Source organism: Prionailurus bengalensis, chromosome B4, assembly GCF_016509475.1.
Source record: "Prionailurus bengalensis isolate Pbe53 chromosome B4, Fcat_Pben_1.1_paternal_pri, whole genome shotgun sequence".
NCBI classification, from domain to species: Eukaryota; Metazoa; Chordata; class Mammalia; order Carnivora; family Felidae; genus Prionailurus; species Prionailurus bengalensis.
This window is the reverse complement of record NC_057358.1, coordinates 60,770,649-60,795,029: the sequence shown is the minus strand read 5'-3', so window position 1 is coordinate 60,795,029 and position 24,381 is coordinate 60,770,649. Positions and strand designations below refer to the sequence as shown.

Below are 24,381 nucleotides of genomic sequence, written 5' to 3'. Positions count from 1 at the left end.
TAACTTTCATAACACTATGGACCAACTACTTAGCTTACTTAACCAAGACTAAGAGCTTTCTCATCAAGGCTACTGCAAGATCTCACTGCAATGTGCCCACAAAGTTCTGCACCCAAAGCTTTAGCTCTCACATGATAACTCTGCCCAGTCTCAGGATATGTTTTAAGGTCATCCAGCCCAAGCCTGAAAATCTGAATTCCTCCTGCCGAGACATGGTTAAGACTTAAGGTGGTATCCCTCCCTGACTGCAGGAAGCATAACAAGCTTAGCTCTGTTCCATCAACAGGTGGCTCGGCTTGTCTTTTCAGGATACAGCAGTCGACACCCCTTTCTTCTGGCAAGAGGAACCCCTATTATCTGGTATTAATTCATTTCCTGTGGTTGAGTTGGAGCTTCCCCTCCAACCCCCCAGCCACGGTGGTTTCCCCAGGGATGGACACATGACCTGAGCTGGTCCAATCAACATCTTAATAAAGAGTTTGGTATTTGGGATGGGGTGTTCCAACTATCTAATGCCAAAATATAGGACCAGCTAAAGAAAGATGAGGGGTGAAATAGGTCGGACTCCCTATCTGTGTCCTTATGTGAGAAACAAGGGAACCGATTACACTATTCTGTCTTGGGATTCAAACCCTTCAAGCCAGTTCTTTGGGAGAAATGACAGAAACACACCAGGATCTTGGAATTTGTTAGCTACCTCTTAATGGCTTCAGTAAAGTATTTTAAGAAGGGCATAAGCTGCTGGCCATGTTAGCACACTTGAAGGTGTAAGGAAAACAGCCAACAGCTCTGGTAGCAGTAACAGGTCATATTCATGGCAGGCTACCTGCCAGGTACCATTCTGAGCACTTCACATGGATCTCCCCATTCAATTTTCACAATAGTTCCATAGAGTGGATACTGTTGTCACCCCTACTTTATAGTTAAAAAAACAACCCTGAGGCCCAGGGAGATATAGTAACCTGACCGAGGCTACACAGCTAGGAAATGGCAGAACGGAACAGCAGACTCAGCTAGTCTTGCTCTGGAACCCAGGCTTTTAGCCCTTCTGCCTGCAGCCAGGTAACTGCAAAGGGTCAGATGATGTGTGCCTTGCAGAAATGCAAGAGCCAGAGTCTGTGTTTCAATCAGAGGTGCATGAACAAACAGGAAAATAGAGCAGGACCAGGCCTTTGGAAGAAGCAAGGAAATAGAGTGGGAATTCATGCCCCAAACCCCTCCCAAACCCCTCTGGCCACAAAGAGGCAGTCATTTCTACTAAGGCAGCATATTCCTTGGGATGTACACTAGCAAGGGCAGACCCCTATTGTTTCAGGTTTTCCCAAAGCTGAAGAAGAAACTGGAGCCATTAAGCTGAGGGTAAAGAGTATGGGCAGGAATACAGATTATCACAAAGATGGGCTTCAAGTTTTAAAAACCAAGCTCTACTAGATCTGGGCCTTTAGCCCAGAGTTGCCAGAGATCAGATCTGCCAACATCTAACCGGGTTTTTAAGAGGTTTGATCTCCAAGGAAATGCTTATGGCCTGTGAAGAGTGGATCCCCCAGCCTCTACAGAAATTCTCAGGTCCCCTCCACACCCACCCCACCCCCGCCAAACCAAGAAGGGCTACCACGCGGGCAGAGTCACTTAGGCAGAGCCAGGGAACAACCTGCTGCAAAGCAAAACCAAGGGTTCCTGGGATGGCTGACCAGAAACCCACTCTGCCTGTGGGGCAAGGGGCCCTCGCTGGCCCTTACCTGCAGGAAAAAGTATACAATGTGGACCAGTGACTGCAGTGTGCCATTTTCCCTTATCCCTTTTCCTGAATGATGATTTGTGACCTGCAGTGCCTCAGTTTCCCCAACTGTAATGTGGGGTAATATTTGTATTTACCACATGGGTTTGTTGTGAGGATTAAATATGTGAAATTTTATAAGTGCTTGGAGTTCCTTGCATAGAGTAGATGTTCCATCAGTGTTGGGTATGGCTGTTTTGGAGTGTCTTGAGTGTGTAGAAAATGACTGAATTATTCGTTATATAATGTCCGAACTGAGTGGTCACCTGTGGACGCAGAAGGGATGGGCATCCCCTGACAGCTCTGGACTTGGGGTGCAATAAGCTGCAATGTTACCTTTGGATGCACTGGCTGGATCTGATTTTTGACTGTTTCCCTTGGTGGATACGTCTTAGTGTTGTTTTAAGTTGGGTCATTTTTAAAATTGTAGGTATGAGAAGGGCATGTGTGTGCAGGTATGTTCCTACATGAGGGGCAACCAAAGGATGGAAGGGAATGGACATCTGTGGGACATCATCTAGCAACTGAACCCCCTTTTGTGATGTTGCTGCCCCAGCCCCCTCTCAGCCTCAAAAGCAAGGAGTTGTGTGGTTCTGTTTTCCTGGAGTGAGTGGTACTTAAAAGGAAACAGTGGTTGGGGTGCCTGGGTGGCTCAGTAGATTAAGTTTCTGCCTCTTGACTTCAGCTTGGGTCATGATCTCACAGCTTGTGAGTTCAAGTCCCACATCGGGCTCTGCGCTGACAGTGCGGAGCCTGCTTGGGATTCTCTCTCTCCCTCTTTCTCTGCACCTCCCCAACTTGTGTGCTCTGTTTCTCTCTCTCAAAATAAATAAATACACTTTGAAGAAAAAAAAGGAAACCGTGGGAAACATTAGAAAACAGGGTGGGACAGGTGGGCTGTAACTGAACTGTGGGACTGAGACTTCAGAATTCTAAGGATTCAGAGTTCCTCCTCCCAGATCTCTCTTCTCCAAACACTAAAGACAAAGACTCTTGTAGCCTCTGCTGCCCCATTTGGCTCATCTTCCCATAGGACAAGCACCTCTCTAGCTGGTTCCTAAGTGTTAGTCCGGCTTTCCCTGTGAGTCAGGAACTCTCCACCTGAGGGACCTGTCTCAGGCTTCACCTGTTTCCTCTTGGCTCTGGCACAGCCCTGACCACACAGCGGGTACACAGTACCTCACGGACAACAATGTGGGCCATTAAGATTTAGAACTATTTTATTTGAAGACATTTTCTTCTATAGTTCTAGTTCTAAACACAAAATGAATGCTATCTGAGTGAGTGCATCGTAGGCATTGTTGTATTTAAATAAATCATATCATAATGTCTACATTTTAAGCCACACTTGTAAGACACAATACAACCTTTTTAACAAAGTGTCAGTCATAACAAAACATAATTATTCATTCTACAGATTATCAATTTTCCTAAAATGACCACTAAATATGAAAACATTGTAGAGACTAGATCTAAAGAACCCCTATTAAGAATTTTTTTTAGAAAAATGACACAATGCAAATTACATTTTCCTTTTCTTGACTAGTAATAAACTATGACATCCATTCGAGAAAGCCCCAGCCAACCCCACCAAAGTCATTTCAGTGCCCTTTTGTTCTGCAAAATTGACCATCTTTTACATTTAGTGTCTCCTGTAGGAATGGATAAAACTGGTTATGTCAAGTACAGAAGTCAGCATATGCCAATTGGTATGCATTTTAGATTGTGTTCCTAAATTAACACAATATGAAAAACAAATATTCTTAAGTGAATGAAACACAAGGAGAGAGAGCCTTTGATAGTTATCACACAGGCAAAGACAACTGACTTACAGTCAGGACTAGCATCTTAATGACCATTTAGTAATATTTTTTATGGAGGCGTTTTAAAGGCATAGGTATAAACTCACACGTGAACAGCTTGCCTCTCTCCCCATACTTACTTCCCTGGCTTTGCTCCTCCTTCTCATGGGATCAAGCTGCTGAGCCCTTATCCAGGCAGGCTGTGGTGCCTAGTAGTTACCTTTATAGCAGATCACATACAATTTTTTTTTGAAAAATGAAGTACAGAGAAGACAATGAAATGTAGGGAGGGAAAAAAAACATACCATTAAAACAAAAACATAGCTTGTGATCTTCAATTTTAAAGAAGAGCTGGTTCATTATAACTGTTAGAAGATCATGAAGCAGTGGGCAGACTGGGTCAGGACCGAAGAGGCAGCCAGGCCAAAGAGCCCCAGTGTGCCCACTGGCAAAAGTGGGCATCTTTGAGGGCACTAGTCACAATGATTACAGCAAACATTTTCACAAGAAGCTTTTCAAGGCCAGGGACGGTGGCTCATTTATGTCTGTATCCCTAATTCTTAGCATTACCTTGCACACAACAGACTTTCTGTAAATATTTCTGAGAGCCAGGGAACTGAGTTGAATCAGCTCACTGCTCTCAAAGCTATTTGGGGTGGTATCTACTCACCTAATTCATTCATTCCTGTAAGGCAGGGATGACAGACTTCATTCACCTCACTCTGATGGATGGGCAACAGGTGCCTGGAAGCACTGATGACATGGATTATGAGACCAATTCCTGGCACAGAGGAAAGGAGTGCTACTCATTCATAATGCTGCCATCAGAGAATGGTGGCCCAGATGTCATATATTTCCCATCCCTGGCCTAGGAGAAAGGCATCCAACAACTCACCCATATTCCCTTTCTGTTGCTATGCTGCCTCACGAGTGCTCTGCATTAAGCCACTGCTCATTAAATGCTGGTTGACCAAGAAGGCCAAGGCCTTTCCACTTGATTTACCTGTGTGGCAAACAGGTAGGGTCATGACTTTACCTGGAAATCTAAAAACATGGCATCCAAAATTCTCATTAAGTAATTCTTTACTGAAAGAGAACAAGCATTTACTTTTAATTCCCTTTGTAGAGAAAAAGCTTTCTCCACTCTGTACAAATTTAATTGATATCTAATGGAATCACTTGGGATTTTGGTTCAAAAAACCATGGCCGAGTTAAATTCTCTTTGGTTTCCATGCTTAATCTTATTTGTTTCTTACTGGAATTCATAACCTTCTCAGTACTTCATTGTCATGACTTAACCAACACTGTTGAAATAATAAACTCATACATTTTCATCAGAAAAACTTTAAAGGACGCTAAGGGGAGAGGCCACTGAAACCAAGGGTGTGGAGAAGAAAGCCAGAAAGAATGACAGAAAGAACCAACCTCCCTCTACCAATCCACACTTAGGACTCACTCTGCCGCTCCGACCATTCTTAGTAAAACTGGTTGCTTCCAGAGGGATGGATACCACAGGGGTCCTCCCGGCAACTCCCTTCTCCATAGTGGGAGTCTGGCATCCCTCAGAAGCATTTCAGAAAAGAAGGATAAAGCATTCAGAGAAAGGAAGGAAATAGAGGGATATTAACAAAGAGCACTATATTGTACACCTGAAACTAATATAACACTGTATGTTAACTACACTGGAATTGAAATAAAAAACTTAATAAAAAAGCAATGTCCTGGGGGAGACAGGGAATTTTCAAAGCATCATTACCCTCATCACAGGTACAGTCTTCAATACAACATTGGCATCAACAAGAGAACAGAGCTAAACTAAAATTATCCTCAAATGCCAACATAGCTGCTGTGCACAGCAGGAAGATGTCCCAAATGCACAAATGTGTTCCTACTGCACATTCTGCCTTGCCCAAGTACCCTCAGCAGCCCAGAGTAACAAAACTTTGTTAGAAGTCTGTGTATCTTAGAGCTATAATATGCCAGTGCACATGCACACACACACATACAGACAATATGCACATATGCACACATCAAACTTGGTTTATAAAAAGAGCTTTGTGGATCAGAGTATGCCTCCACTTGGTCCAAGAATCTAATTGTTGACATTAAGAAAACAGACCCAAAGAATGTAATCAGGAAGGGAACTGGTTGGCAGCAACAATATTACATTTTATAAGACGTGGTTATTTACAAGCTAAGGTCTAACTTGTTCAGAACTAATTCAACTGGCTAGGATCGTCTGAATATACAAGGTTAAGCTTTAAAAAATTTAAGATCTGTCACAACAAAAGTTAACACTATCTAAAATAAATTAGATTTTTAAATATATGCAATGAAATTATAGATCACTGGAAATTCAATTCTATAATGAATATAAATTAATAAAAATCTATTATTAAAGTACCATCCCCAAGATTTGAGTTTTTTTTTAAAGGCTAAGTATTTGCAAATAAATGGATATGGCTTAGAAACCCTTAAATAGTATTAAGTAGAGTACTGATATGATTATTTGGTGACAAGATCAAAGATCTGTCTCCATGTCCACAATAAAGGCTTGCCTCATTTTACTTAATAGAAGTATTCCTGAAAAGTTGTGCAAATAAAATTTTTACAACCAGACCTTTATTTTAACTATACTAGGAGGCCACGGTTGTAAAGAAACCCTGTAGTGACTCTTGATAAACTGAAGAACTCTGCTGAAGAAATCGAGTCCCCTGCACTATATCCTCACAGTGAATGCATACCGGAGGTGCTGGGAGTCTGGCGAATGCATGACTTTGCCATGATCATTTCTGCTTTTCTGTGGGACTTTCTTAAAAGTGAGGCATGCTGTACGGGAATGTCAGAACAGAAAGACGGAATTCCAGCTCACAGTTTCACTGATTCCATTACAAAAGACCAGAGAAATTCAGAAAGGGTTTTTCCACCAAAATCAAATTTCTAGAAGTATAAATGTTTAAAGGGATGCTGACCTATGATTGGCAGAGGCTTTTATTCATGGCAACTGACTTACTGAAAATGATTGCTTGAGCTGAGTTCCACCTGATTTAACAACCTAGGCAAGTAGAGCATGTCACCTACTTTCAGAAATACCACCAGAGGCCACTCCACTTCTGTAAGAGCTGCTTCCCCTCTCCAGCACAAACGTTTCACAGCTATCCTCACCTTACCTCATAAAAGCAAAGCATGAATTAAAAGGCTAAGATTAAATTAGAAAGATGCCTCACCTAAATATGATAAAGGCATCTGTTTTATCTTTAAAAAAAAAGAACTAAGTCCAATACATTCATTACAAGCAACTCTTAAAGGCAAATTTTTTTCTTATTTGGTGTTCCCTTCCCTTCTAAGACTCGATTTCAAAAATATATATATTTATCTCCATCCTTTTAAACAATATATCTTCTCTTTTAAACAACGCAGAATGCTTAGCACTGCAACTTATCTGCCCACATAAATTCCCAATCTGCCACATACATGAAATAAGAGGTTATATCTGCCTATCTATTCAGTACACATAATTGCAAAAAGTTTGGAAAAATAGCTGAGAGTGTTTTTATGCAAGTTTGGGAGGACTGGATGCTTGCAAGGACTCACTGTAGGGTTCCATCATTGTAATTCCTAGAAAGTAGTGTGCAAATAAAATATCTGAACCTAGAACCCTATTTTAAACCACTGGCAGTATACGTTGAGAATGAATGGAGGAGAAAATGGGTGAAGGATAGTGTTAATATAAATGTTTGTCAAGTAAATGAATAACAACAACAAAAACTTCTCACTTAAGGTATTAATGATGTTTCAAGTGACCTAAACAACACAGATTTTAAAATGATCTTTACCATTCAATGTCAATTATTGACTTTGGCCCTTCACTAAAGCAGATACAATGAATCTTCTTTTTGATGAGCAGTTTCAGTCACTGGCCCAAGGGTATCATATTTGGATGAAAATACTATCATGGATTCGTTCCCATCATTTAACAATCAATAATTAAAAAAATAATAAAGTTGGTCTCTTTTCTCCACAAGTTTTCAAGTAATTAGTTCAAGTAAGCTTATTTACAGCTATTGTACATGTGACCAACTTTAACCCATGTTTTCCCTTTAGAAATCGTTCTCCCTTGAAATGGAACACTATGGGTTGTTTTCTTTCCTTTCTTTCTTTCTTCTTCTTTTTTTTCTTTTTTTGTCTTGAACTAGGTTTCTTTCAAATTCTAAGTCAGTTCAGTCATGTTTCGGTTTTATTGGGCAGATAAAGAGAGGAAACCAGCAAATTATGTCCAAAGGCTGGGAAACGCCTGAATGCTTCCCAACTATCTGAAAAGATGTTGTACTTCAGGAAAACTCGATGCTCCAGGCTGGTTGACAGGGTAACGTCTCTGCTCATGATATAGATGCCATCGTTGTGAAGGGCGCAAGTCAAGTTAAGACCCGATTTGGACGTGTTCTCCTTGAGGTAGAGCCACTGCCGCGTGATAGTGTTGTAGGACTGCACGGTGAGCATGTCCTCGCTCTGGCTGCTCCTCCGGTTGGGCCCCAGTTCGTGCAGACAGCCCCCCACGATGTAGATGGTCTCCTCAACAGACACCATCTGCTGCTTGCGAATGTGGACGTCACAGGTTTCAAAGAGTGTCCAGATGTCGGCAGAGGGGCAGTACTGCAAAATGTTCATGTTGCGGTCTGAAACGAAGAGAGAAGCCTCAAGATGACACAGCCACAGTAATGTCACTGCCTGCCTCAGCAGTAATAAACATCTACCCCCGCCGGAATAATTTGGCAGCACAGAGGCAAAACTATTTCAGAGAAGCAGAGGTCGGACAACAGTTTCTGAAGTGGCTGGCAGGAGATTGGTTTAGAATCATCTCCCTCACCTCTCATCAGGCATGTCCCCCTCCCTGGGAGGCTCTCTAAATCAACAGGGCCAGGACACAGATTTAGAACCTGGCACCCTTAAACATTTTAGAACCACCAGTCCAATGTAAACAGAATCAGGGCGTTGGAATTCTCAACTATCTACAGAATTACTGACTTCTACATCCAGATGACAGGCTGAGCCCCAAGGATCTACTCTTGACAACCGACTCTAATACACAAGACAAGTGAGCCAAGCAAGATCCTCAGGGGCTGTAGAAATGAAATAGCACATAATTGCCAAGTCAGGCGGAAGTCTCACCTGTGGCCGTCAGCCATGGAATCACCTGGCAATTCTATTTCCTGACTGCAACAGCAGAGATACTACCAAAGGCCCTTCCCTCTCCCTGTGCCCACTTCACAAGAGATGACTAGCTGTTGTGTGTATAAAATCAGAAAGCAGATGAAAGACTGCCCTAACATTATCCTGATATCATGGCTGCTTTAAGGAAAAATATTACCTACTCTCTTTTTGAAAAATGCTTGTGAAATTTAAAGTATCTAGTTTTGTTCTTCTTTTTTGTAATTGTTCTTTTTTACCCACTTCTCCTCTAGGAAAGAATAAATGGAACATTTTAGCCTCAGCAGAAAAAAAAATGCTCTGAGTTATCAGAAAGAATGAACTTTCTGTTTGTTGTTGTTTAAACAAACAACAAAATCCATCCATGGAAGAGACAGCTTCGCTTGGGAACGGACGTGTAACTACAGGGTAGGACACTTCCTCCTGAGACAGAAGGACCCACCCACAGTTGGCAATGATGACAGAGCTCCATCACAGCCTCTGGTACCAAATGGGGGGGGGGGGGAGCTCATAAGAGGGCACAGAAAGAACTAAAAGGAGACCAAATCCTGTGTATGCACATGTCTCCACGCCAGCAGAAATTTCAGAATTGTTACAGCTTTAGGGAACTTTCCTTCTGTTTTCCACCCATACTAATACCTCCCTGTATTTCTTTTTGTCATAGCTGTTGTGATAAAACTCATTCTAGGAGATAGTCCAAGGGAGTTTGGTTACCAGTCTATCAAAAAGTGCTCCTTACCAGTGAACCTGGCTTCTCACCATGCAAACAAAGGACTTATTCTAGTGACGTTTCCATGCATTTCTCAGTCCCAGGTCTGAAGGTCTTCCCAGGTCTTCTGTAAATGTTTTCTCTCCTCACCCAACAAGAGCTCAGACCATATGAGGTGGTCTGAGTTGGTGGAATAATCTTTATGCTTTTATATTTAGAGGGGATTCTGAACTTTAACAAATCACCCTTCTTCCCTTGAGTGGTTACTATTGCTCTCTATTGAATTTCTTTTCATTTCCTCAATGACTGACACAGAATTAATCTAATCATGAACTACTACAAGGGGCATCTGGGTGGCTCAGTCGGTTGGGTATATAACTTTGGCTCAGGTCATGATCTCGCGATTTGTGAGTTTGAGCCCTGCATTGGGCTCTGTGCTGACAGCTTGGAGTCTGGAGCCTGCTTTAGATTCTGTCTGTCTGTCTGTCTCTCTCTCTCTCTGCCCCTCCCCCACTCATGCTGTCTCTCTCTCAAAAATAAACACATAATTTTTTTAAAAAATCATGAACTATTACTTACTAAATTTTAAAAGTCTACCTAAGTCAGCAGACCAAGAATGCAACTTTGAGCCCTGCATTTTGTTTTATGACAATTATGATTTCTTATTTTAAATACAGGCAACCATTAGGGAGGCTTGGGAAGATCCCAAGCAGAAGAGGAGAGGTGTTTAAGAGTCCAAGGAACTGTCCTGCCCTCTCATCTCAGAAAACCCATTTTCAACCCTTACACAAACATCCATCCATCCACATCACCCAACCATCCCATCACAGGTATTTGGCTTGGGGAATCCAGGACAGGAACCACTGTGTGTGGCCCAAATGAAGAAGGTACATTAGTAGTGGCTTGAAAAACTAGAAAACACACAAGCAAGGGTTTTCCAGGTCAAATCTAAAGAACATTTGCTCAGCCAGGGTCATGGAAAAACTAGGAAATCTACCAGCAGAGTACTCTTTGGATTATAGGGCTGCCTGTCAATGCATCCCAGCTCTTGCTCAGAAGAGAAGCCAAGGGACATGTGTACATTATATCAGCCCACAGGGTGTATTCTGTGTCACAAAATCTATGGAGAATCAGAATTCTTAGAAATGTCCATAAGTAAATAACTGTATTTACTTTCCCAGGAGAAAAGGCACACAGACACACAGAGAGGTACATATGCACACACAGGAATTCTCTGGGGGCTTTTGACCACTATACCCTGAACACCAGTGTTGAAGATAAAGGAAATGACTGCTAGATCTTGCTCTTTTTTCCTTTTTCAATTATTTATAACAAAAAAGCTGGCAATTATCTTATCTTCAGTGGAAAGTCACTAGAGAGGGACATTGGGAATAGCTCCACAGTGACGAAAATTTGAGGGTGTTTAAAAAAAAAACCAAGAAACAAAAAAAAACAACTCACTGCTTCCCATGCACTCCTCTTGGGTCACTGCCTCTCCTTAAATGTATAAACAGCACCTATAGTGAGTTCAACAGTGACCCCCAAAAAGATATGTCTACCTCCTAACCCCCAGAATCTCTGAATATAACCTTACTTGGGAAAAGGAGCTTTGCAGGTGTCATTAAGTTAAAGATCTCAAGATGAGATCATCCTGGATTATCCAGGTGGGCCCTAAAGTCCAATGAGCAGTGTGTCTTTCTTTACAAGAGACAGAAGAGGAAAAGACGTGGATACACTCAGAAAAGAAGGTATGTGAAGATAGAGGCAGAGGTTGGAGTGATGCAGTCACCAGCAAAGGAAGATGTGGAGTCACCAAACTTAGAAGAGGCAAGGAAGGATTCTCCCCTAGCGCCTTCAGAGGGGACATGACCGCCCACACCTTGATTTCAGGCTTCAGGCTTCTAGAAATGTGAGAGAATACATTTCGATTGGCTTAGGCCACTAAGCTGTAGTTGTTCGTTAAGTCGGCCACAGGAGACTAAAACACCGCTCACCATCCCCCCCACCAAATCAACTGTTTAGAGATACTCTAAGATGTGTTGTTACTCAGAATCTTTTGTGCACGTGCACACACACTCTAAACCATATGCTCATAAAACACTTTACATTTAACTTCTCCCTCTAACATAAATCCCTAAAACAAAACACATTTGGCTGTGGTAAAAATAATTTTTGGCACCTATACTACATTAGCATGTGGATTTCTGTCCTTTACAAAGTTACACATCACCATCATTTCTCCATGGTTACTGTCAGCCAAGGCTGGAGAGCTCTGTCCTCTCATATTGTATCATAAAAGAAAGACGGGTTATTTCACTATGTTGGATAAAATGGTAACTATACTATTTCAATGTAGCTAAAAGTCCTAAGAGTCCAGTTATACCTTCTCTATAAGTTCTGGGTGTTTTACAGGTAGACCAAATGAAGAAATAAATTTCTTTGGCCAAGAGGTAACATTGACACAAGTGGGAGAGAGGGATAAAAGGAAAAGACACACCTCTTCCTGGTGGCCCTGCCACTGCCTTGTCTGCCTTACCACAACCATGCTCTTTTCTATCTCTATCATGTGAGAAGCTTCCTACCAAGAACAGTAGTATAAAACCTACTGGAGAAACTTATTTCCAAATTCTTAACTATCAAATACCCAGCAAAAAAAAAAAGTGAAAAACACACATGTACAGTTTAATAAAGAGCATAACCACCTCTCACCTCTGGATCAGGAAAGAATTTTCTTACATTCGTGTCTCTTAAAACCCTCTTATGATATGTAAATAACAGCCTAGAGCTGAGTTTCTGGAAACTATCTGACATAGTTGTGCTCAAAAAGGGAGAAAGTGGAAACAAAGATCCTCAAGGATGTTCTGGCTCTAAATTCTGTTAGAAGTATTCGGGAGAAGGATGGGAGTAACCCAGACAACTCTCAGGACTACTGGTCACAAGGCTGGGTTTTCAGAGCAGAAAGAAAATACATATTCTCTTCATAGCTCCTTCTACCCCCATTCAATTCTTGTGCTCACACAAAGGCATCAAAGGTCCCTCCTGCCCAAACCACCCCTGTAATACACAACACTCTTCCTCCCAGATATGTAAATATGCAGTATTTAACATATAAAATCACAATGTGTACGCCAGAGTGTTTTCCTCTGGCACCCTCCTACCCTTCCCCATGCTGCAGAAGCTCACACAGAAAAGGACCACTTACTTAGCCCCTTCACTTACCTCTGGTAGTATATCCTCCAATGACATAAATTTTTCCCTTACACTCACACGCAGAGAACTCAGCCAGAGGATTTGGTAGGGGTGCCACAAAATTCCACGCATCCTGCTCAGGATTGTAACACTCAACATTAGAAACGGCCTGCCCACCAATGGCATAGAGTTTTGAATTGACGGCCACAAGTTTGAAGTTAGACCTGAAAGATAGATACAAAGGCCCAGAGAGTCAGTTCTTATTGATCATTAAGAGGTAAGACAATGGCATGAACTGCTAAAGCAGAGTGTGGAATATGCTCGATATCTGAAGAAAATTAGCTCTCCAAGTTGGGTGCCTGGGGACAGAGGAATGACCAAATGACATCTCAAATTTCACTCCTACCCCCAAAATTCACAAGAATGATGCATTTTCCAAACTTCTGCAATTGGAGATAAGCAATTCAATATAGCAGACTCTCGCTTAGCCTTATGCCAAGAAGCAAAGATATTCTGTATACAGTAAACTTAATACTTCCTTTAGCAGCGGAAGCAAGTACTGATGGAGAGATGCATAACCACCTCACTCCCTTGTCTCTTGACTCAGCATGTTTCCCATTCTTCCTACCTAGGGGTACAATCTATCTTAGGTACATGCTAGCCCCTCCTACACAGCCAGGCATATGCTAAGGGTGCCCACTAAAGGGTGGACACCTCTACCACAAGTGTACCCAGACAGATCACTTGCCTCCCCCCCCCCCCAATATGAGGGCATCCTATATATTGCTTCACAACAAATAACGTAGGGGTACATAAGCACTGAATTAATTAAACGGGTTTTGATCCAGCACTCTTAAGAGTATTTACACATGTTAACAAATACGTAAATCAATAAATGTTCACCTATTGTAATAGAAAACACTTTAAAAAGAGAATACCCTGGTGTTAAGCCCCATATCAGTAATACAATTCAGCACTGCTCATCGGTTTCAGATGCTAGATAAAAGTCTCATGTCTTTTGTGTTGAAAAAAACTAATTTGTTTCAATTTGGCACACAGAGATTAATGGACTCCTTGAAGGCCAGACAGGATAAACACTTGGGTCAGTCTACGTGACGTATGCACCAGTCTCAAGTTTAGCGGAGCACGATGCAACCAAACGACCTAAAGCACAAATCCGGAGACCCTGGCCCAAACACCCCACTTCCTCATCTCCAGTATGGGGATAATACCTCTCACAGGATGGGTATTACACAAACAGGGTATTACACATTACACAGGGTATTACAGTAAACAGTTTATCATCAAGTACTACACAGATATAAGATGCTATCATTATAATCTCTCAGTTTTCTAGTATTTGAAATAAAGAAAGTAGACCAGGTAAATTTAGAGGTCACATCTATTGCCAACACAACAATATCTTCAAAAGTAACAATGTCCTAAGAAAGAACCAGGGTAGAGGCCACAAATAGTGAAAAACACATGTAAGAGGGTAGATGAAGAAGAAACAGTGAACAAGAAGTCCATGCCCAACCCCTGCACAGGTGTTTAATAAACACTGATGCACTATGACATAGAACATGCTAGAACGGGCCACCTACACTATGGTGTTTTCAAAAGTGCCTATAATATGTACATGTAAGTGAGTTTGGGTTTTGTTTTGTTTTTCGAATCAGAGAGTGAACAGAGGACCCTTCAACAAGAACCTCATATTGCCCATTAAATCCAGCCAGCCATTCAGGATTTCATGCCAATAGACTTTGCTGGGGTGGCAGTTACTGGGGGGTCTCTGGTTCATGTTGCTTACTTTTCCTGCTGCCAATGGTCCTTAAAATCTGACCATTATGCCCTCTCTATGTGTGCAAATTTGGGGAACCAAAGGAAATAAAGCTTATAAATAAGCACTAAATTTTACCAGCCCAAAATTTGTTTTTGCTCACCAAAGGTACACAGATAGTAAATTTTGTAAGATCAAAACCGTTTTTAATATTCATCCAGCATAATCATTTGTCCTAAGCAAACATGTAAGGGTTGAATGAATAGGCAGTTAAAAGTAAACAGTTTCATCTCTCCAGACCCCAACATGCTCAAATACACTTGAAGAGAAGAAACTTTCCAAGACTGAGTTTAAGATGAAATTGCCACCCCAAAACAGGCCACTTAATGAAGAGACACTGCCGAGCATTATGAGCCCAGGCTTATACAGGGATATCTCAGCTCCATTACTCAACAGCTATGTGACCTTGGACAAGTCACTGAATCTCAGGTCATCTGAACCTCACTTTCCCCATCTGTGAAGTGGAGAAAAGCACATCATCACACACAGTAAGAGTTGGAAAGGGGAACACTTGCAGAAAGTCAGAAGAGGAAATGCTTTTCTGCACGTCACAGTCTGTTTCTTAACTCCAAAAAGGTCCGCTTCTCATTTGTTAACTGCAACAGTCACTCCCCATCATGTACTCTGGAATTATGTACAAAGTGCTTTCTCATCCATAAATTCTCACCATGTAGCACTTCATTTGCAAGTTTCTGAACATAACTCTTCCACTCTTCACCTCCTGAATGGTAAAAGTATGAATCCAAGCTATCAATTTAAAAAAATATATATGTTATCGCTACAGTATTTTCTTAATATTGATCCCTGACATACTACATGCAGGGGGCAAAAAGAAGAATTTTTAAACCAAATAACGATGTGTTATAGCTATGTACTTGACTGACTGACAGTGAATAGAAATAAAAGTGAAAAAAATTTAGATGCTGATTTAATTTCTACTTGACTTCAAGGAAATAAAGAGCTCATTAAATCCTTAAGAACGAAGTGACATGAAACACCCTGAACACGGGTGTGCAGATTAACAGTAGCTATATACAACTGTAGGGAGGCAGGTGACACAGACGTCTGGGTGGCTTAGAGTCCTGGCCATGAAACTGTGCGAGCTAATTCAACTCACTGAGCCTCAGTTTCCCCTTTGGGGAAATGGAGCCAATAATAAGAGATGCTGTGAGCATGAAACAGGAAGTGACATCTAAAACCGACTATAACATGCAGCCCAGAGTAAGAGCTCAAGAAATGTAAACCATTGTCATGGTTTGCTACATAGAAAAGTTTGTTGCCATTAGAGTGAGCATTAGAGTAAAACGGCAAGAACCTTTCTCCCATCTTTTCTCAACCACTCAGGAGAGGACTGTACAGTCTGCAGAGCACTTGGGTCCTTGTGTGTCCTCTTCCCCCTTCTGCTGCTTCCCTACAGATTAACCTCCTCTGGGGACCAGGAAGGGGAGAGAGCAAAAGTTAGGAACAGAAGTGGTCGCGGTTGCTACCTACTACCCTGTCTGAGAAACTCCAGCACACCAAGCAACTTTAAATATTGGCCAAAATCGGGTGGGGGGGGGGGGGCAGGGAGAAATGAATAGACACATAGTTTTCTTTCCTTCACACTATTCTGGGGCTCCACTGCTATGTTAACCATAGAGCACAAAATCTCTCCAGGTTTCCATGACTCTAGAAATGCCCCCCAAATACTAAACTATGGCTCAGAGAAAAACGGGACAGCCAAAGCTGACAACTGTAATTCCACCTCTGCCAAGAGACTTCACTCTCTCCCAGCCTTTCTGTACTCACATGCAGAACTCCAATTTCAGAATAAAAGTGCAGGCAATTGAAGAGACTAGACACAATGTTAGAAATAGACAAATTAATGAACTGATGACTGCAACAGTGGCCAGTTCCTGCAAGTTATCACCAATTAAAGTGAGGAGGGAAGGTGAGAAATTTGGGGGCACACAAGCTTTTACATTAGAAGTTACGTCCTGACAACTCCTGAGATCAAATCCATGTTTGGACCACTGGGCAGTGTTGCATACCTGGACTTCAAAGCATCCTCTCAAAGACTGCTATGTACTCCTATTGCCATTTTCAAGTGTGTGGGCACAACATTAACATCCCTCCTGTCCTCCCTTCCATCCCTTCCTTCCTTCCTTCCTTCCTTCTTCCATCCCTTCCTTCCTTCCTTCTTCCATCCCTTCCTTCCTTCCATCTCTTCCTTCCTTCCTCCCTTCCTTTTTTGGTGGGGGTGGGGGGAGGAGGTGGTCCACTACTGGTCATATAGCACCATTTTCTCCAGAGTGCAAAGGGCTTACAGAATCTCTCAGTGCTAGGGTTCCTGCCTGTTCTTTACCATTTAAGATTCTGAGACTACCACACTGTTCAGTCCCTGGGGAAAGTGGGCTGTTCAGCATTTGACCCCTTTGTCAAAGTAAAACTGTACAGATACACCACAAAGGCAGTGAATCAAGGTAGATGTGAAGTGCTGTGTGACAGAGGCCAACATATTTTACTCAAGGTTCTAGGTTTCCACCGGTGTTTCCAGAAACTGTGTTAGACACATCACACAGCAACAATTCCATTCTAGATTTCGTTTTTACTTGTCTCGTCATCTAAACTCAGTTAGAAACTCCTGAGAACAGGAGCCATGTCACCTTTGCTGTTCATCCAACAGTGACTAGAAAAATGAAGACATAAAGCTAATGAACTTTTGAAAAACAGCACAGTACCATAAAGTATCTGTGCTCCACTTCTTGGATAAAAATAATTTTTAAAAAGAAAAATTTTAAATCTGCATTAAAATGGTCACTGCCAGTCCATAAGCCAAATTGTAGATACTCTAAATGGCTGTATCTATCCAATGGATATTTACATTTGGTTACTCATTACACACCTTAGCAATTTACTTAACTTTCTATGCCTCAGTTTCTGACTCTGTAAAATGGGAACCTGCCTAATACAGCCTTTGTGAAAAATAAGTGAGATAATATGTGCAAAGCAGTAAGAACATTACCTAGTACAGAGTAAATGTTCAATTAAATGTTACTTATTATTATTTTTCAGCTATGCTAAATAACTATAATGACTGCTACAAGATAAAAATACTATATAATGTTACATTTAAAAAAATCAGGGGCGCCTGGGTGGCGCAGTCGGTTAAGCGTCCGACTTCAGCCAGGTCACGATCTCATGGTCCGGGAATTCGAGCCCCGCGTCGGGCTCTGGGCTGATGGCTCAGAGCCTGGAGCCTGTTTCCGATTCTGTGTCTCCCTCTCTCTCTGCCCCTCCCCCGTTCATGCTCTGTGTCTCTCTGTCCCAAAAATAAATAAACGTTGAAAAAAAAAAATTATACATTCACTTTTATTTTAATAATATATTCCATAGTTCAAAACAACTGTGCATTTTAAGCATCTACTATATATTGGACACCATGTTAGCAGTAGGACTATACATAAACATTGAACTGGCCCTGATTGGAAGGGAGAGAAACAATCATGACCAGAAAATTTCATAAGGTGGAGAGTATTCTAGAGAAGCATACTTTGAATATTTAGACCAACTGAGAGTTCAGGAAGGGTTTTCCACTTGAGTTTATGTCAGGTCTGAGCCAAAGTATGAGAGAGATAAAGAAGGTTACAAATTCCAATATGGCATCCAATAAAAAAGTTTGGCGGGAAAAAAAATATCTGTGTAGAAAAAAACCAGAAACTAGAAAATACCAGAGAATAACTGTAATAGAAAAAACATACAGACGATACAAAGCTAATAAAAGAAACCTTTCCTGAAGGACCAAAAGACCTAAACAAATGCATGGAAAAATGAACCATTTTTCTAGCTGCAGAGTATTTTGAAACTATGAATCCTCCTCCAACTTGATAAACACAAGGTAATCCCAAACAAAATTCTAACAGGACTTGACAAACTGATTCTAAACTTTATCCAAAGGAGGGGCACCTGGGTGGCTCAGTCGGTTGAGCATCTGACTTCAGCTCAGGTCACGAACTCACGTTCATGGGTTTAAACCCCATGTCAGGCTCTGTGCTGACAGCTAAGAGCCGGAGCCTGCTTTAGATTCTGCGTCTCCCTCTCTCTCTGCCCCTCCCCTGCTAACGCTCTGTCTCTCTCTGTCTCTCAAAAAATAAAATAAAACGTTAAAAAAAATTAAAGCTTATCTGAAGAAGAAAATGTACAAAGAATAGCTAAGAGAATTAAAATAAAACAAAACAGAACAAATGGGTCTCAGTTCCATGAGACAATAAAATAGTTTACCAAGCTACAATAATTTAAAAGTGTGAAGAGGCACCTGGGTGGCTCACTCAGTTAAGCACCTGACTTCTGCTCAGGTGACGATCTCATGGTTCATGAGTTCAAGCCCCACGTCAGGCTCTGTGCTGGCAGCTCAGAGCCTGGAGCCTGTTTCAGATTCTGTGTCTCCATCTCTCTCTATCCCTCCTCTCTGCCTCTCTCTCACTCTCTCAAAAATAAATAAACATTATTTTTTTTTAAGTGTGTTCTTGGGGCACCAGGGTGACTCAGTCAGTTGACGGTCGGACTTGATTTCAGCTCAGGTCACGATCCCAAGGTTCTGGGAGTGAGCCCTGGGTTGGGCTCCGCACTGAGTGTAGAGCCTGCTTAAGATTCTTTCTTTCTCTCTCTTTCTCTCTCTCTCTCTGCCCCTGTCTCTTGCTTGCACACAGACACACTCTCTCTCTAAAAATAAAATAAACAAACAAACATGTGCTATTTAAAAGGGAATGGCCAATCAGTCAATATGGAAACAGGAAATTAGCATCTGGTAACTGGCTGTGTAAATCAGTCAGTTTTGAGGGACATTTAAAAAACATGTTATAACTTTACATTATACCTTATTATATGAAATTAAGACCCAAACACATTCAGATATAAATGTAAAAACACAAAACTATAAAAGATATATTACAAGACAATGAGTATTTGCATATTCTTAGCTTGTAGAAGGCTTTCCAATGCAAGATTAAAGGCTAATAGGATATATTTGACAAATTTGGCTACAAAAAAATTTAAAATGTCTTCATGTAAGAATACACTATGGGGGCACATGGATGGCTCAGCCTGTTAAGCAGTCAACTCTTGATTCCGGCTCAAGCCATGATCTTATCGTTCATGGGTTCAAGCCCCACATCGAGCTCTGTGCTGACAGTGCCCAGCCTGCTTGGGATTCTTCCTTTCTTCCTTTCTCTCTCTGTCCCTCCCCCACTCGCTCTCTCTCTTAAAATAAACAAACTTTATATACATATAAACAAAAATAAATATATATAAATATAAAATAAAGAAACTTTATATATATATGTGTGTGTGTGTGTGTGTGTGTGTATGAAATAAACCTGAAGTCCAAAACTAGAGGCTCACAAGGCCAGTGTTGGTCTGGCCTGCAAGGTTTTTGTTATTGTTGATGTTTGTTTTTTCAAAGAAGTGGCCAACACTTGAAAATCGGGGTGTCTGCCCATCTGGCAATACCGTTCCTCACTTCTAGGTGGCAGCAACGAGCTGTGGCTGAGAGGCGGAGTCCTCTTGTGGTGGGGTGGTAACTCTCTGGTCCCTTGTAATCCCAACCCACCCCTCTAGTCACTGACTTCACCTGCCCCGTCACTTGGAAGATTTCATTTTTGGGGCCTTACAATAAATTAAAGACAGGGGAAAACATGTGCTTCATTATCTAAGAGACAAGAGATTAATTCTACATACATAAACAGAACTTCTGAAATGAATATGAAAAAGATAAACCAATTTTCTTTTTAATTGGCAAAAAACGTTTAAAAAATATATATACAAGGCCAATAAATATATGAAAGGAAAAATCTCTCTTCCAAGCAGAAACATTCACACCAGTGTTTTTGCCCATTGGATTGGAATAAAAAATGATGATAATGTCTTGTCTTGGCAAGAGAATAGGAACTGGCAAGCTCAAACACTGTTTCAAGGAGAGGAAATATGAATTTTCTGATGGGCACTTTGGCAGGAGCTACCAAAATTGAAAACATACATGCACTTTGGCCCACCTATCCAGGAATTTCAGGAATTTGCCATATAGGACTGACTGATATATGCCAGCTAAGACAGGCACACATATGCCAAAATGCTCAATATAGCATTGTTTATAATGGCAAATAGAAGCAACTTAAATGGGGCACCTGGTTGGCTCAGTTGGTAGAACACGTGGACTCTTAATCTCAGGGTCGTGAGTTCAAGCCGCAAGTTGGGCATGCAGCTCACTTTGAAAATAAACAAATAAATAAATAATCTTTTTTAAAAGGAAGCAACTTAAATGCTCATGAAATAAGGGAAGGGCTGATTACATTATGGTACCTCTATGGGCTGGAATATTACACAGCCAGCAACAAGAGTGAGATGGCTCTACATCTGTTGATATAGAAAGACTCTCAAAATGGAAATATTAGTGGCCATAATAATCAGCACAGCCTAATCAACTGTAGAGTAACAGTATGTACAAGATGCATACACACCCCTCCAGGTACATGCATATGCATACACATTTTTCCCTGTTAACAATCATCAATGTTCTTAATGTGTGTGTATGTGTGTGTGTGTGTGTGTATGTGTGTATATGTGTATATATATATGTGTGTGTATATATATATATACACATATATACATATATATAAATGTAACAAATATATTTATAAATGCATAATATATAAAGGTATGTCAATAGATACCATTTTTTACTCTGGTTTTTCATGTCATTTGCAATTTTTCTAAGCACATATTCGTGCATTGCTTGAATACCTTTTTTTCCCCTCAGAGGACGGATATTCCTATAAAGAAAAAGACTACCAAGGACTTGTAAAGAAAGAATTCTGTGAGGTGTTGTGTTACAGTTACAGCTGGAGCTGGGTGGGGGCAGTGAGGATGCTGATCACCTCAGTTGATACAACTGGAGACAGTGTGTATAGTGGTGATGGCCAGTCTGCTGGGCCTTCCACCCCCTAATCTGAGCAATATCCACAACACTGAATGTTTCTTTGTTGCTTTAATTATAATCTGCTTCAAAATAACCCATCTGATATCAAATTTTAAATATGGTATAAATAATGCACTAAAAAGGGGTTGGAAGAAAACATGCCAACCTGTAAGAGGTTATTGCCTCTGTGAAGGAGGGAATAGGAATAACGGTCTTTCTGTTTCTTGATTCTTTTCCATTTTTCCACTTTTCTAGAATAACTAGATATTATTTTTATCATCAGAAAAAAAGAACACTTTCCAAGATGAATTTTATGTTATTGTAGAAATAAAGTCACTGATCCTCCTGGCCTGGTGTACCCTTAAGGTCAGTATGTGTAACGGTTACAACTTTCTTTGCCAGGTGGTGAGTCCCCCAATTCCTGGTTCCACACTTTAGGGTAGGGCCCATGTAGGGGTTGAGATGGGTACAAGTGGACCAGAGGAGAGGGTCCTTTCGTGGGTCACACTGATTCTTCTCCCAACTTGTGAATGGCTGTGGCTGTCTTGGATCCGACCACTTTTCCTTCCTACCACCTCTGGGCATCCGCCCTGCTCTTTCCTTTTCCTGTTCGTTTCCTAGCTCCATTCCCTCCTCTTGCTCCTCTCCCTTCCTCCTTTTCCTATCTCCAAGTCACCCAAGTGCATGCTGGGAGGGATTTGCAGGATGGGAAGGGAGAAGGCCAGGTGGACGGAAATGTTCTAATTCTGCAGGTGACCATTGCCAGGCTCAAGTTTTGGGTCAATGATGAATCTGTCTGGGAAAGAGGGGAGATGCAAAAGAGAGGATAAAAATAAGAGGCACTTAAAACAATAAATCATAGGTACAATTCTAATGTTTATCTCCTAAGCACAGATTGGTGCCCCAATGTAGGAAGCTTCAAAGTCAGTGACAACAACAAACTCTCCCAAAGACAGTGTTACAGGTTACTGCCCAGTGTGTCACTGTAATCAGGATTGGAGACTAAAAAATAAAAAATTTAAAAAGGCAAAATGAAAGCAAATTAAAGAAAGTTTTCTTTGAAAGTATCCTTCTAGAAAACCACAGATTCCTTTTTTCCACTGGGAAGGAGGCAAAAAAAAAAAAAAAAAAAGCAGTTTGCCTAAAAGTGCAATACCTGCAAAGAAACAACTCAGCTAGTCGACCTCGGGGGTGGGGCGCGGGGGGGGGGGGGGGGGGGCAGTTCTTCCTTGCAAGTCCTCAGTTCTTTGGGCGCTTTGCCAGAGTCAAGGCCAGCAACACTCCTGAAGATGTCATTCCCACTTCGGCTCAAGCTCCTGTGACTGCCCAGTAAACATTAGGGGAACGAGCTAACGAGCAAGTAAATGGATGGGAAAGAAGCCGCACTGCCGGGTGCTTACCTCTTCTGGTTCATGGAGGCCACCTGGAGCCACTCGTTGGTGCTGGGGTTGTAGGAGTGCGCAGCCGAGATCTCCTGGCTAGTGATCCTGTACCCGCCCACTATGAAGAGGTAGTTGTCCAGGATGGCGGACCCGTAACCCCTGACATTCACCAGGTCGGGAGGAAGGTTGTTGGCCAGCGGGAACCAACGTTCAGTCATCTCCTCATACCTCAGCATGGATGGGGGCTCCCCTTGGTAGGGGTGAGGAGCCAGGGGTCCCCCCAAGAAATCCCCCAGGGCCACGAGGACAGGAGTCCCCGTCATCCGGGCCTCTCTCAGCCTCTGCTTCAGGCTGACATCGCCGGGGGCTTGAGGGGGAGCCCCCAGAAGGTGGAACTGGGGCTTGCAAAGGACCTCGTGGAAGTGGACGACCATGAAGCGCAGGCAGGCCTCCTGCAGGTCGGGCAGCCCGTACACCTGCGCCAGGCGGTACAGCTCCAGGCAGTTGGTGAGCCGCACCTGGGACAGCAGCAGCTGCAGCAGAGACGTGACCTGAAGGAAGGAGGCCGCTTCCACCAGCTCCGCCAGCAGGCTCACCTCGTCCATCTCCTCTTCCTCCTCCACCCCACCGCCCTTCTCCGCCCGCGGGCCCAGGAGCCAGCCTTCGCGGGCCCCGCCGGCGTTGATGAAGTCCAGCACCAGGCGCAGGCCCGGGGCGCTGAGGCCGCGCAGCTGCTGCACCTCGGGGCCGCCGGCCTCCTGGCTCAGGGCCTCGCGCATGCCGGAGCGGTAGAGGGCGCGGAAGTAGTCGCTCTGCTCGATGAGCTTCCTCTTGCTCACCGGGTAGCAGCGGTCCTCCAGGCGGATCTGCACCATCTCCTCGGCCGACATGGCTGGGGGCCCGGGGGCCGCGGGGGTGCCCGCCAGCTCTGCGCGCTCGCCTCCCCGCCCCCACGCGCTCTCCGGGTTCCGGGTTGGGCGCGCCGAGGGATGGCGCCGCGGAGGAGGAAGGAGGCGACGGGCCGCCGCCCGCTCCCGCGCTCGCCCGGCCTATCTGGGTCGCGGCGGCGCCCCCCGAAGCAGCCCCTCCTCCTGGTCCCGGGGGCGGCGGCTCAGCCTCGCTCCCCCGAAGCGGCGGCCCTGCCCGTCTGCTCTCCCTTAGCGCCAAAAAAGGCCCGGCTGGCGCGCGCCGGGCGTCGGGAGGCGGCCGCAGTCCTCGCTCGGGTTCGCCGGACCGCGTCAGCCGCCAAGGGGATCCCAGCCCCCAGCCTGCAGCCTCCTCCCACGCCTGGCTTCTCACTTCCGCCCCGCAGGACCCCCGCCGCCCGCCGGACCAGCCGGTGGATCCGGGAGGGCTGGAGGGCTGCGGGCCCGGGCGCCGGGGCTGGGGCCGGGTCCGCGCAGCCTCCCCCGCACGCCGGGCGCAGCGGTGCGAGCCAGGCTCGGACCGGAGGCGAGATGAAGCCGGTCCGCTCTCTCTTCCGCGCTGCTTTACCAGCGGGAAGAGAGACAAGAAGGAGAAA

At 43.3% G+C, this 24,381-nt stretch overlaps 1 protein-coding gene across 1 annotated transcript; it reads right to left on the bottom strand.

Moving 5' to 3' along the window:
* Positions 1 to 2,979: 2,979 nt before the first annotated feature.
* On the bottom strand, positions 2,980 to 24,125 carry KLHL42 (kelch like family member 42). Its single transcript, XM_043561675.1, has 3 exons — positions 22,878 to 24,125; positions 12,716 to 12,909; positions 2,980 to 8,255 (listed from the first exon to the last, which is right to left on the bottom strand). Exons 1-3 carry the CDS (start codon positions 23,747 to 23,749, stop codon positions 7,804 to 7,806), a joined length of 1,518 nt encoding a protein of 505 aa, XP_043417610.1. The 5' UTR covers positions 23,750 to 24,125; the 3' UTR covers positions 2,980 to 7,803.
* Positions 24,126 to 24,381: the final 256 nt, after the last annotated feature.